The 13,606-nt window shown below is 47.7% G+C and overlaps 1 protein-coding gene across 1 annotated transcript in view; it reads left to right on the top strand.

The window, feature by feature from the left end:
* Rfx8 (regulatory factor X 8) overlaps window positions 1–13,606 on the top strand; it is a 55,691-nt gene that overhangs the window by 14,278 nt on the left and 27,807 nt on the right. The window contains exon 5 of the mRNA NM_001145660.1: window positions 10,751–10,814. Within this exon, the coding sequence (NP_001139132.1) occupies window positions 10,751–10,814 (64 nt within the window). The remainder of the gene's footprint in view (window positions 1–10,750; window positions 10,815–13,606) is intronic.

Below are 13,606 nucleotides of genomic sequence, written 5' to 3'. Positions count from 1 at the left end.
ATGTACAGAGACAAACAGACACATACAGAGACACATACAGAGACATACACACAGAGACACAGAGAGGGAGATACATAGAGATACATATACACACACACATACACAGACATACACAATCACACACAGGCATATACAGTGACATACAGACACACACATATACACATATAGAGACAGACACAGAGAGACACATATACACATAGAAATACACAGAGATATATAGACAGAAACACACACATACACAGACATACACATGCAGAGATATACAGACACACACACACAGAGACAGACATACACAGACACGCACACACATAGAAACAGTGAAAGTGGAGGGACCGTCTATGAGGTCGCCCTAGGCTGTCTCCATGCTCAGTCCTGCAGAGCCCATTCCTCAGCAAACAAAATGTAGCAGCAGGTGAGTCACGGCTTTTACTTGGGGAAGCATGTCTATTAGATACTGGATATTCAGAGTTCCTATCGGGCATTTGTCATGCAGTCCCCTCTGCCCAGCACACGTCTAAGTAACAAAGCAAGGCAGGTGTTCTGCATAAGCTGTACTTGTGTAGTCTGCACTCTGAGAGCCACTCTTACCAGCAAACTTCGAATGGGAACTCTCTGCAAGCCAAGTTCCCAGATTCCAGCAAGGCCTGACCTTGCACAGGCCTTCCCAAGGCTCCCTGTTGCTGACCTGAGGGTCACCTTTCATAGATATGCAGGCACACAAGTCTGTGGATATACTAAGAAAGCATTGAATCTCTCTCTTCCTCTCTCTAAATGATTGACTTGTGTCTCTTACTAAAGTTGTTTTTGGAAAAAAAATCCCAGCAAGATTTTTCTCTTGACATAAAAGCTTATTCAAAGGTTGTATGGGAGAGCGGAGAGCTCAAAGGCCTTAACAAGGCAGAATAACTAGAAACACTCCATCTTACCAAGCGCTCTGTGTAGCTGCAACAACCAAAGTCTTGTGCTTCCAGTGGTGACACGGGAACCCAGGCAGGGGAGAGACTCTAGAAATATGACCAACTGATTTTTAATTAAAATATTTATATGCTATTTATTATGTGTGCATGCACACACACACTATATAGTACACAAGGATCAGAGGGATCAGAGGACAGCTTGTGGGAATGGGGTCGCCTTCCACAATGTGGGTCCCAGGGATCAGATGTGTGTTATCAGGCCTGACAGAAAACACTGAGCCATCTTGCCAGCCCTCGGGTGAAAACACAGGTACACAAGTAATGTAATAGAAGAGGGGAGCTTGGAGAAGAAAACTGCATGTCCAAAAGAAAAATGAACTTCAACAAAAAACCCAACAACTTTTATGAACATTAGCTCGATAGATCCAAGGCTTAAACTGAAAACATAAGGGCCATAATAAACCTGAGCCAAGTATGGCCATGCACGCCTTTAATCCTGGTGCTTGGGAGGCAGAGGCTGGAGGATTTCTGAGTTCGAGGACAGCCTGGTCTACAAAGTGAGTTCCAGGACAGCCAGGGCTATACAGAGAAACCCTGTCTCGAAAAAACCAAAAAACAAACAAAAGAATATCAAAACTTAAAAGTAGAATAAGCTTAATGGGACCTATGGCTAGACAGAAAGTTCCCAGACTGGCTACTAAATGCAGGAGCCATAAAATGAAAAACTTTAGGCTTTTTCAAAAGTCCTGCAGAGGAGATGAAAAAGACACAGACTGAAGGAGAATGTATGCAGCCTGCACTGTTGTCAGATTCTAGAATCTAGAAAGAGTCTGTAAAACCCAACAGTATGAAAACGCAGAACAATCCTATTAGAAAATGGACAAGAGACAAACCTGTCACAAAGCCAGCCCTTTCCGAGGTGCACACTGCCTACGTACCTGTGAGACTGACAAGAATAAATCACCAAATCCCGGTGAGGATGCTGAGAACCTGGGCCAGTTCCACTCCTCTGGTGGGAATGGAAAATGATGCATCACCCTAGACAATGGTTTAGCAGTTTTTAATAAAAACAGACATGAGCCCCGTCCAGCCATCTGTTGATCTAGACATTTGTTCCTGAGAAATGAAAGCTAGCACCTGCGTGCAGACCCTCACAAGAATGTCCTCAGTGGCTGTAGTAGTGGCAGCTCAGACTGGAGGCAGCCCAGGTGTCCTTCAGCAGGTGACTGGTTAACCTAATGGTGATACATCTGTACCACAGAAAACCACCAGCAGTATACAGGACTAGACCATTGATGTGCATGGAGATCTCTGTGGGACTCGGCTAAATGAAAATAGCCCCAACCCTAAATGATTCTGTTTATACAACAAGTTCAAACAAGGAAATGAGGGACAGGCTAGAGGTTGGCAGAGGTGAATGGTCTAGGGGTGAGGAGAGCAAGAAATGAACATGGTTATCAAAGCACCATCCCTCCGGGCAGCTTTCTTTCTGCAAGTCTGATTCATTGTCCTCTATTTCACATACTATCCCTCTTTTGTTTATGTACTTTGCAAATATTTTCTTGAATTCTGTATCTTGTCTTTTCATCTTTATCCCGTGAATTTCCCTAGAACAATATCTTGGCTGTGGTGAGAAACACATGAACATAGGAAGATGATAAGATTTTTTTACACACACATATGCAACACATACACACACATGTGCGTGCACACAACATGCATATGCATGTGCACATGCACACAACACATACATGCACACACATAGGTACATACATACACATATGCTCACACAACACACACACATGCACATGTGCACACAACACACTCTCAGAGTCATGCACATAACACACATGCACACGCACGCACACGCATGCGTACACGCATATGCACAAGTGTAAGTAAAACAGAAACTGTAAGGAAGATGGTGAGGCTGTACCAATGGCAGCATCTGGGCTGTGATATGATACAGCTCGACCTCTGACGCTGAAGCTTCTGTTCTCTCAGATTCAACTAACCATGGGTGGGAGTTATTTGGAAAAAAAAAATTTGACTGAACATAGGAACTGGTTTTGTTTGTTTGTGTTTTTAGCATTATTTCCTAAACAATATGGTGTCCCGGCTTTTTACATAGGATTTCCATTGTTCTAGGTACTGAGTCAGCTGGGGCTGATTTTGAGTGTGCAGGGGTGTGTACAACAAGGTCTCTACAAATACTGTACGTTTCATATGGAGACCCGGGGCCTGGCAGCCTTGGAGGTAGACTTCCTCAGGGATTTAGAGGATTCTGGAGGCAGTGCCTCTGGATCTGAAGGGAGGATTGTACCACAGTTTGTGAACAGTGTTAGCAGTGGGTGGAACTGAGCTGAGCATAAAAGGGGCCTCTCCCTTAATTATTTCTTACAGCTACATAGAAATCTATAATTACATCAGTAAAAAAATGCAGTTAAAAATAATAAAGCAAGCATAACTCCATAATCGTGGAGAAAAGGCTGTGGTAGGCCCCGTGCTGTCTCCCAGCGGGATCCTCGGGGGCTCTCAGAGCTTTGTGAACCACTTCCGTTCCAATCCTTGCTCCCCTTCAAAGCTCTCTTCGCCCTTCTCCTCACCTGAGAGATGAGAGATGATAGTGTCTGTCTCTAACAGATCTGAAATGCCTGGGACCTTAGCAAGGGGAAGCCAGCAAGGCAGAGCCTGGCTGTGCACACCTGGAAGCCATCAGCCCCAGGGAAGGCAGCTGGGTCTGCTTGCCCTTGCTTCCCCAGGTTCAAAACCCAAGGGAGAGCCTTCAGATGAGAGCTTTTGAGGTTCCCCCGAAACTGTCCGCCTCCCCGAGGCCAGAGGTTCTTTATGAGTTGAGATGAAGGCTAATGTATAACAGCTCTGGTATTTACCGAGGCGCTCGAGGTGGAGATTCCATCGGGGAGGTAGCCTTGGGCTGGGGGTGTAGCCCAGTGTCGGAGCTCTTCTGTGAAGTCCTGAGTTACAGCCTCACCACGGAAAGAAAGATAAGTGGAGCATACATGCTCTTTAAAGCAACCGGCTGGAACACTAACCTGCGCCTAGGCTTCTGAGAGTCTGGTTTAACCCCTCCCCCACCCGCCCACACCACACACACTTGCTGGGCTTTGTGTTAGGGGAAAGAAATGGAAACACCCAGCCACACATCCCCACGAAAACATTAGCACAGAGATTCGTCCAAGAGCAGGAAAGGTGGCTTTCAGCATTATGCCACTGTCCCCGAACACTCCAAATAAGCACATAGCCTAGCTAAAATATATTCAATGTCCAGACAAGCCTGTCTTGTTTGCTCCCTACCGCTTCAATCTGGCTACCTCACTGAACAGTCTCCACACCCCTCCCTCCTTATCCCGAGCTGGGAAGGAGAAATATGCCAAGATGCAGCAGGAGGTCTGGTCCCATCGGAGAGACCAGGACCCAGATGTCTGCTGCCTGCCTGCAGAGGTGACAGGCATAGATAGAAGTCTCTGTGAGAGAGATGGATGGATGGAGTTATTCTCACCCTTGACCCAGGAGAGGCCAAGATCTGAGAAAAACATGAGATTTTTGTTTGCTTCTTCATCAAAATGACTGTCAAATGAAATGACCATATGAAAAAGAAGCCCAGAGCCATCTCTCCTCTGCTAGGTCTCCAGGGTCACACGAGTTTTCAGGGAACAGGGCTCCCAAGATCCCACTGTGTTTCTCGGGCAACCAGACTGAGCTGTGGACCCAGAAACTCACAGTCTGGGGCCAAGGAGCAAAATGTTTGCCTCTTTTGTGTTTGTGTGTGTGTGCGTGTGTGTGCGTGTGCACCTGTACATGTGCATACATGCCTAATCAAACCCAGGGAAGCAACCCTTCAACCTAAACCCCCAAGTTAACACAATTTAAAGGAAATGTCTGTCCTTTCCCATCCTCTTCAATATAAACTCCGAAAAGTATCGTGTGTGATCCCGTTTCTCTTCGGGATGTCATGGAACCAACTTTTGCCTTCCTCCCTGCCACCACACACAGAGACACACACAAAGATACATGTGTACATAGACATACACACACAGATACGTATACACACAGGCACACATAGCCTATACACACATATTCATATGCATACACACATAGCCACACAGATACATATGTACAGAGACATACATGCACACATCATATCCACACATACACACACACATACGCGCACACACACACACATGCACAAGCACATATGCACACACTGCTTTCCCAGCTTAGCAACTGTCTAATCCGTCCCTCCCTCACATGCCGAGCCTTTGTGCTTGCTTGTCTTTGTTCCCCTGCCAGCTCTTGAGCTCAGGGGGCTGCCTTGGGGTGGCAGCAGGAGCCTGTGGAATGCAGCTGTGGGTCGGCAGCTGGATCCATGTACCAACAAAGCACCACGGGGCGGGCAGGCCGAGTGCTCATCTTCCAGCCCCTCCCACCTTGGGGAAAGCAGGCTCACGACGAGCCAGCTGCAGCCTGACAGTTGTGGCCACCACCACGGGAGGATGCCAGAGGGTCCCCTGCCTGGCCTAGCAAGGGTCTCTCTTCCTTGTTTAGTCAGCTAGGGTATAAGAAGGAATAAGATGAGACAGAGCCTTTGGGGCCAGGACCCCCCAGCGAGACTGGTGATGAGTCTCCCTCCTAATGAGGTGTCCAAGTTACAACCAGCCTTTTGGCCCTGTCCACCCTGTGGTTCCCAGGGCTGGTTAGAACTTGTTAAAGTTGAACGCATGCATTACCCGCTTGTTCTCTAGCAGCCTAAAACAAAACAAAACAAAAAACAAAAACAAAACAAAACAAAACAAAAACACAAGCCTTGGGCGACACCCTGGCTCTGCAAAGGTTTTGGAAGCAGAGGCCACCCTTACCCCCACCCTCCCACCCTTAGGAACTTATCCTTGACTCCAAGCACCCCTCCCTGGCCCTCCTCTGTGGGAAGCCACCCAATGCAGTGCCTGGTGTTATTTGCTGGCTGCCTGTGAAACTTGATCCCCTCACTCCCAGAGGCTGAAGTTTGCATAAGAAAGCAAGCATGGACCCCTTATACTTTCAACGCTTCCCGCAGGTATTCATTTTGCAATTAAGTTGTTCATTAAATCTAATGGGTCTGGAGATGGTTAAATACTTGAGTAGCAACCTCCCTTCATGCAGAAGTTGACTGAGCTGCCGTGCAAGGCTTCTTGCCTGCTAGCCTCTTGTCCCAGTAGCACAATTCTTGCACATTTTTAGTTTCAAAACACGTTTGCACTGTGTTGTGTGTGTGTGTTTCAGTGGCTATGTGAATGTCTAGGTCTGTGTTCTGGCAGGGATGGAGCCTGTGTGTGTGTGTGTGTGTGTGTGTGTGTGTGTGTGTGTGTGTGTGTGTTTGAATGTCTGTGTTGGTGTGCTGGGAATGGAGCCCTGTGCCCATGTGTGGTAGGTAAGCTTCTACAACTCAGCTACATCCTCCGCCCCTATATTATTCTGACCCCATGCCTTTCCTGTCCAGGGTCATCAGAGCCCAAAGGTCTTACTGGAGGAAGTGCAGCCACTAGCTGCTGCAGCAGGATGTCACCTCTGTCCTCCCTGGTCTCCTGCCTCCCCCTGGTCTGGCTGACCTTGCCTCTGCCCCATATATGTACCCTGAAAGAACAGAACAATAGGTAATCGCTCTGAACTCTTGCCAGATCTGAGAAATGGGACAACAGTTCTCAACTGCCAGTATCTGCAGGGTGGTCTGAGGGTTAGGCCAATGAAGTAAAGCACCAAAGAAATAAGGGATTGCTGCATCTTACAGGTGCCTGCAAGCAATGTAACAACATTGCTCAAGTTTTTATAATCATTATGCAACTATGTGTCCCCAGATGAATCTATGTTTACATTTTAACTTCATATCCAAAACTACCTGTGAAGGGTCACTTCTGATCAGAACCAAAATAATTCTTTCAGATGTGGTAAGAGAGCCCTAGAGGTGGACCCTGGGGACTGGAGGATAGTGCTCTGCCCCAGTGCTCGGCCTAGACAGCATGATCTGAGAGTAGGATTTTATTACATTACTATCTCCTTATCTTTGTAATTGCTTTAAATTGTTTTCCCTGATGCTGAGTGATGTGCAAGGGAGATTGGGGGTGCCAGCGTGATGTAATGGGAGTCTGGATTAATGACAGTGATGTCAAAGCCCGAGAATGTGGAAGCAAACCAGAGCTAGAGCTAACACCATGCTTGGAAGACTTGTTGGGATGTCTGTCTGTCTATTTGTCTGTCTGTCTGCCTACCTATCTACCTACCTACTTATTTAAGATCACAGTGTGCCCTGGAAGTATATCTTGGTCTCCTTAGTGCCAAGTGATTATGAAAACAGGTTAAACTAATGTGATTCTCATGCTACATAAAGCAAGCAGGCACTTGCTGGACCCCAAAGAAACAAGAGTTCCCTGGGTTTTCTCCATGGGAGACTCAGGATCTAAGTATAGGTGAGTCTGAAGGAAGCCTGAGTGTACATGTTACCAAATATTTAAAAACTCTGGGACTTTTTTTTTTTTTTTTTTTGGTTTTTCAAGACAGGGTTTCTCTGTATAGTCCTGGCTGTCCTGGAACTCACTTTGTAGACCAGGCTGGCCTTGAACTCAAAAATCCGCCTGCCTCTGCCTCCCGAGTGCTGGGATTAAAGGCGTGTGCCACCATGCCCGGTGAAACTCTGGGACTTAAATAGTACTTAGAGTCATTTGACCCCATGCCTTTCCTGTCCAGGGTCACCAGAACCCAAGGGTCTTTCTTACTGGAGGAAGTGCAGCCACTAGCTGCTGCAGTGGGATGTCACCTCTGTCCTCCCTGGTCTCCTGCCTCCCCCGGTCTGGCTGGCCTTGCCCCTGCCCCATTGTTTATGAAATTCTAACAACCTAGGTTAGGATACAGCAGCTCAGGGGGTGGCCGATGAGGACTGCAGTTCTTCAAGGCACAGACTAACCACAGGGCCACCGCTGGTCCGTAGGCTTGCTCTCTATTCTGCTCTGGTGATTAGAAACTGCCAGAGGCTTGGGACAGCCCGGCAGGACGTGGACCCTCCTTCTCTTCAAGGCCAGCTCTGATATTGTGTGTGGCTTCCCTGTGGCCATAATTTAGCAACAACTGTGCTTTGGCTTAGGGCCTAATAAATGTCCTCATTGTCTGAATCAGAACCGCACTGGGGAAATGACGCAGGGGCCAGTGAGCCCAGAGACACACAGCCCTCTTGTCTGGCACCCTGGACTCCTCCCCTCTGACCCCCTCAGACCCCCTCTGACCTTACTCTCACTGTGCTGAGCCTGGGTGGCAGTAGACTCCAGTGCAGGGAAAGTGGAACTCAGATCTACCACAGCCTTAACTTGCTAGCCCAGCTCTGCATGTTCAAGCACAGCCAATGTCTGCAATGTTCCCTGTGTCCAGTCTTCCAGGTCCTGTGTGTACCAGCACTTTTGACTGAGACTTATGGCCAGACCTCAGGAGTCCTCTGTTCTCTCTCTCTCTCTCCCTCTGTCTCTCAAAATAACTTTTAGTTGGATGGTGGTGGCACACGCCTTTAATCCCAGCACTCGGGGGAAAAAGAGGCAGGTGGATTTCTTTGAGTTCGAGGCCAACCTGGTCTACAGAGCAAGTTCCAGGACAGCCAGGACTACACAGAAACACCCTGCCTCGAAAAAGCAAAAAGCAAAACCAGACTATTAGTGATGCTGCTGCTGCTGGTGATAGTGATAATTACAATGATGATGATAAAGGCTCTTGTTATATCTTGATCACAACTATGCCCCCCTACAAAATGCTGGCAAAGAGCTAACAAAATGCCTGTCCTGTGATAGACACTTGACATGCATAGTGTGACTGAGTGAGAAACAGATGGATAGTTAAACGGATGAATGGTGAGTGGGTGGGTGGATGGGTGGACCGGAAGATGAATAGATAAATGGGCAGACTGGACGAAGAGAGGGAAGGTCGGTGGGTGGATAAATGGACCTGAATATCATCTTATATGTGTTCTTGTATTCATTTCTGCACAGAAAAGATCCAGGAATTCTGTGTTGGCACAATGTAGGATTGTAGAGAAATCGTATTTCCTCCTGTTTCACTGGAAAAAAGCCTAGAGGCAGGTGTGCTGGCCCAGAGTTTGGAGTGATACGCTCCCTCGTGGAGGGGGAGGTGCCGCAGCAGGAAGCTTGTCTTAGGTGCTGGCCAGGAAGCAGAGAATGGAGAAAGCCTAATGCTCACATGGCTTTCTGCCTTCCCCACTCCTGATTCAGTTCAAGACTCCATCCCAGGAGATGGTGGAGCCACGTTCAGGCTCGGTCTTCCCTCCTACTCGGGGGTTCTGGGTGCATACATAGGCATCCAAAGCTCGTCTCATTAAGGCCCAGGTGTTCCTAAAGCCAGGCAAGTTGGCGATCGATCCACGTTCACCATCACAAGCCCACCCTCTTCAACTGGATAGCTGACCACTTTGAAACCATAAAATTCTACCCTTGGCCCCATGGGCTCATGGCTGCCCCATAACTCGAAGTGCATTCATTCCAAAACCTTCATAGTTTCAACACTGTTCAAAAGTTTAGTCTTCTTTCAGGCTTCAAGTGTGAGAGCATACAAGTGCTCTCTCTCTCTCTCTCTCTCTCTCTCCTCTCTCTCTCTCTCTCTCTCTTTCACACACATACACACACAATTCTGTCTCCAACTATAGCTACAGTGAGGCTAACACTGCAGTCTATGAAGAGGGGTACAGTTTAGTCCAAAATACAAGCCCTAAATGAAATTCCTAAAACATTCAAATTCTCCTTTTTCTAGCACTTTTGCAGAATCCACCCTTCTATATCTCTGGGACATGGAGCCCATATCCCATGAGCTATTTGGAATGTCCAAAGTAACATGGATGTTTCGATAACAGTTCTCACCACAGGATGAAGGGTGTGCCTCCCTGAAGGGCTTGTATTCAGGTAGTCTACCACACTTGCGGTTAGAGTACTGTGCAGAAACATTATCATTCACATTTATGTATATATCAAATACTCAGGAGGGAGGACAGACTGACACCATGACACAAACTTTTAGAAGAGAGGCTTCTGGGAGGCAGTGAAAGCCAGTGCTGGCCAACGCTCCTAGGTGTCCTCCTGACCATGGCTCCATGCTCTGAGGGGAGAGAGACAATCTAGTCTACAGCTCTGCACTCTCGGGCAAGAGGACTATGCTGACTTGGGTAGATGAAACTTCTAAGCCACGCCTCCTCCTCAGCTTAGCCTTAGCCCTGGGGCAGACAGGGAAGAAGACACCCGCCTCTCTCACACCCAGAGGGGGCACATTTCCTGGTGCAACTGGGACGAAGTCTGTTGTCTACTGTATATGTCTCTTAACACACATGGCAGCCCCACAGACATGACAAATGGAGCTTACAGATCTACCATCAACCCCCCAGTTCCTGTGTTCTGTGGAAGCATGTCCCGCTGCATCTATCACCTAACGCCACTCTCGTGTCTGGGTCACTAGTGGAAAACACCAAATCAGAAAGCAGCAAGACTCCATTTTCACGGTGGGTTTTCTTTTCCCACAGGAATGAAGTTGTGACCTTAATGATGTCAGACCCTTGCTTTTGAAGGGAACAAAGCATTTAAAATTAAACTCCAAGGTTGTCCCAGATACAGAAATAAACTTTTAAAAAATCCCCAAGCACGTGACAATCACCATATGTGCACAGGAACCTGGAGGATGAGTTTTTGATAAAGAGTTTTACCCCAAACAAATAAGCTCGCTGCAGAGGAAATTCTGTTCTTATGTTCCGGGACGGGTATCTTAGTCATACGGTTTCTCTGTTGTCTGTTTTTACACAGTGGCAATCTTATTGCCTTCGGAAAATTTCCTGACTATAGCAACGTTCTCCAGCAGGAAGAAACAGTGAGTATAAAATAGCCACATTCTAACAAATCCACCAGTATTAGGGATCGCATGTCAGCTGTGTCCTTATTCCTTCACCCTTTTGGTTTCGCCTTTGAGTGTCCAGCATACATCACTCTCAGCTAGGACAGACCTGGCCCCTGCCCTTGGGGACCACACTGCTCAGCTGCAGTCACTGCAGAGCTGTACTTCTTGAGGTAGAATTCTAAAGGGTACACAGGTGGTTAGTGACTAATTTGCTGCAACATGCCTCTATGGTATTCTTTCAACTCTTAGAATCAGGACATCGGAGCTATTAATAGCCAATCTCTGACACTGTGCGTTGAGCCTCACTTTAGTTGGCTAAGACATCATGACAGGACTTTGATCCCATTTCAGCTAAGTTTGCTAAAGCAAATTACTCTAAACTGAGCAGTTTAAACACACTGATGTCTCATAGTTCCAGGTGGTTCTGGCGAGGGCGCCTGCTGAGCTGTGGCCAGCAGGCTGCTTTTGCTGATCCTGGGTAGCAGAGCCTTCTCTGACCTCATACTTGTGAGTGAACCAGTTAATGAATATCCACCCCACCCTCCAGACCTAACCACCTCCCAGAGTTCCACTTCTAAAGTCTGTTCACAGGTTGATTACAATATCAATATAGGGATTAGAAGGAACTGTTGCTAGCAGATACGATCTCACTGACAAGAACCACTTTTTAAAACATTTGGGGGGGGGTAACTAGTACCCAAAAGTTATAAAGACAAAATCTCGTGGCCTTGTGCTGGAAAAGTATTGTCTGTACTCAGAAAGACACTGGGACTGTGTTGAGGGACAGAGAGTCCAGAACTGCAGAAGGGGCTGTGGTGGGTCAGATGTTACCCACGAGGGCTGGTCTCTCCTCTTGAATCCCCGCCAAGTGCCCTGGCAGTCTCTATACTGCCAGGAATTCACCCCAGGACACAGGTCGGCAGAGCAGGCCAGCAGCGTGGATGCTCAGCAGCTGGCTAAGCATCAGCCATGCTGTGGAAGCCGACTGAGCTGACTGCAGACCCATGGTGTCTGGACTTCCAAGTCTCAGGGTGCTCTTTCTCTCCCCCGAGTCATCTCCTTCCTGGTATTGGCAGAAGCTTTCCTAGGAGCCAAGCCATCCTTAGCCACAATTCAGAATGTCTGTTCAAGTCAGATGCAAGAATGCATCAAAAAGTGTAACCATCCAGGGGCCCGGAGAGGTGGCTCAGGAGTTAGAGCACTGGCTGCTCCCCTACAGAACCCAGGTTCGATCCAGCACTCACACAGCAGCTCACAGCTGTCTGTAACTCCAATTCCTGGGGATTCATGACACGAGGCATGTATATAGTGCTCATACCTGTGCAAGCAGACAAAATACCTATACACAGAAAATAAAATAATATTTATCCATAAAACTGAGAAGCTAGCCAGAGGAAAGAAGGGTCAAGGTGCTTTGTGACTTTTTAAATTTTTATTTTATTTTTGGTTTTTCGAGACAGGGCTTCTCTGTGTAGCCCTGTGGCTGTCCTGGAACTCACTCTGTAGACCAGGCTGGCCTCGAACTCGGAGATCCGCCAGCCTCTGCCTCCCAAGTGCTGGGATTAAAGGCATGTGCCACTACTGCCCGGCCTGGCTTGACTTACTTTAATTGGATCCTGTCCTTCCTCTTATCCAGTCAGCTTGACTATTTCACACCCAGCTGCAAGCCTCTTATTTGTCTTCCCTATAGTACTGGGCTCCTGCCTGACCGCTTTAGCCTGACATTCATTTTAGCTATGACAGACGGCCAGGGAGAACCTCACAGGTGAGGTGGCCGCTCTAAGACATCAACACAAAGTCAGTGCTCTGAACAACACAGAATGGTTGTCTTGTGTCCTGTGGGGTGTGAGTCCCCCCATCAGTTCTCATCAGGCTAAGGTCAAGGTGTCTGTAGAGCAGGTTTCTAACTGCAGGCTGGGGGAATTTTCCAGCATCTAAAGGCCACCTATATTCCTGGGTTTATAGCCCCACACTCTGTCTTCAAAGCCAGCACAGGGTAAGCCAAGTCCTTCTCTGAGCTGAGTTCAGCCATCTGTTTTCAAGAACTCTTGTGATTGTTTGACATGCAAGAGAAGGTCTCCCTGTGTCGAGATCCCCCTGCCTCGCAAAGTGACAGAGTCACAGTATCTGGAGATTAGAGCATGGGTGTTCTGTGTCACCATAGTTCTGCCTGGTACAAAGGTTTGCACAGAATCCTCGTTGGGAGAGGATTCGCCTTGGGGTGTAGCTTGCATCTGACCTGAGAGGTAGGGCTAACAGTGTGGAGGCCTCGAGGACTGGTCTTGACAGATGCCAAGTGTGAAGAGCATGCTAATGCCAGCCTTCGGAATTTGGATTTGACTCAGGAGGGTATGGAACACTATCAAACCTCTTCAAAAGAAGGACAGGACATCCTGGGAGGGGTGACAGAGTATGTAGAAAGGACAAAAGGCAAGCCAGCAAACTTTCCTGAGGGATGTAACTCAGAACTGGCACGTGACGCCTGGGGATCTGGCAACAGTAAGAAGGCATCTCATTGTATCCTCAGGGGCGGATACATACGCTTCTCATTAGTCAGCTCTCTGTTACTGTAACAAAATACCTGCTTTGATCAACTTAAAAATTGAAAAGGTTTGCCTTGGCTTACATTTTGGAACTTTTATAAACGTTTATGGTTTTGCCCCGCTGCCTCTGGGGCTGTGGTGAAGCAGAGTGTCCTGATATGGAGTGTGTGCTGGAGAAAAGCTGTTCACTTCATGGCTGTGACATGAAAAAGAAGGAGGAAG

The sequence above is a fragment of the Mus musculus genome, chromosome 1, assembly GCF_000001635.26.
Source record: "Mus musculus strain C57BL/6J chromosome 1, GRCm38.p6 C57BL/6J".
Classification (NCBI taxonomy): Eukaryota; Metazoa; Chordata; class Mammalia; order Rodentia; family Muridae; genus Mus; species Mus musculus.
This window is presented reverse-complemented; position numbering and strand designations above follow the sequence as displayed.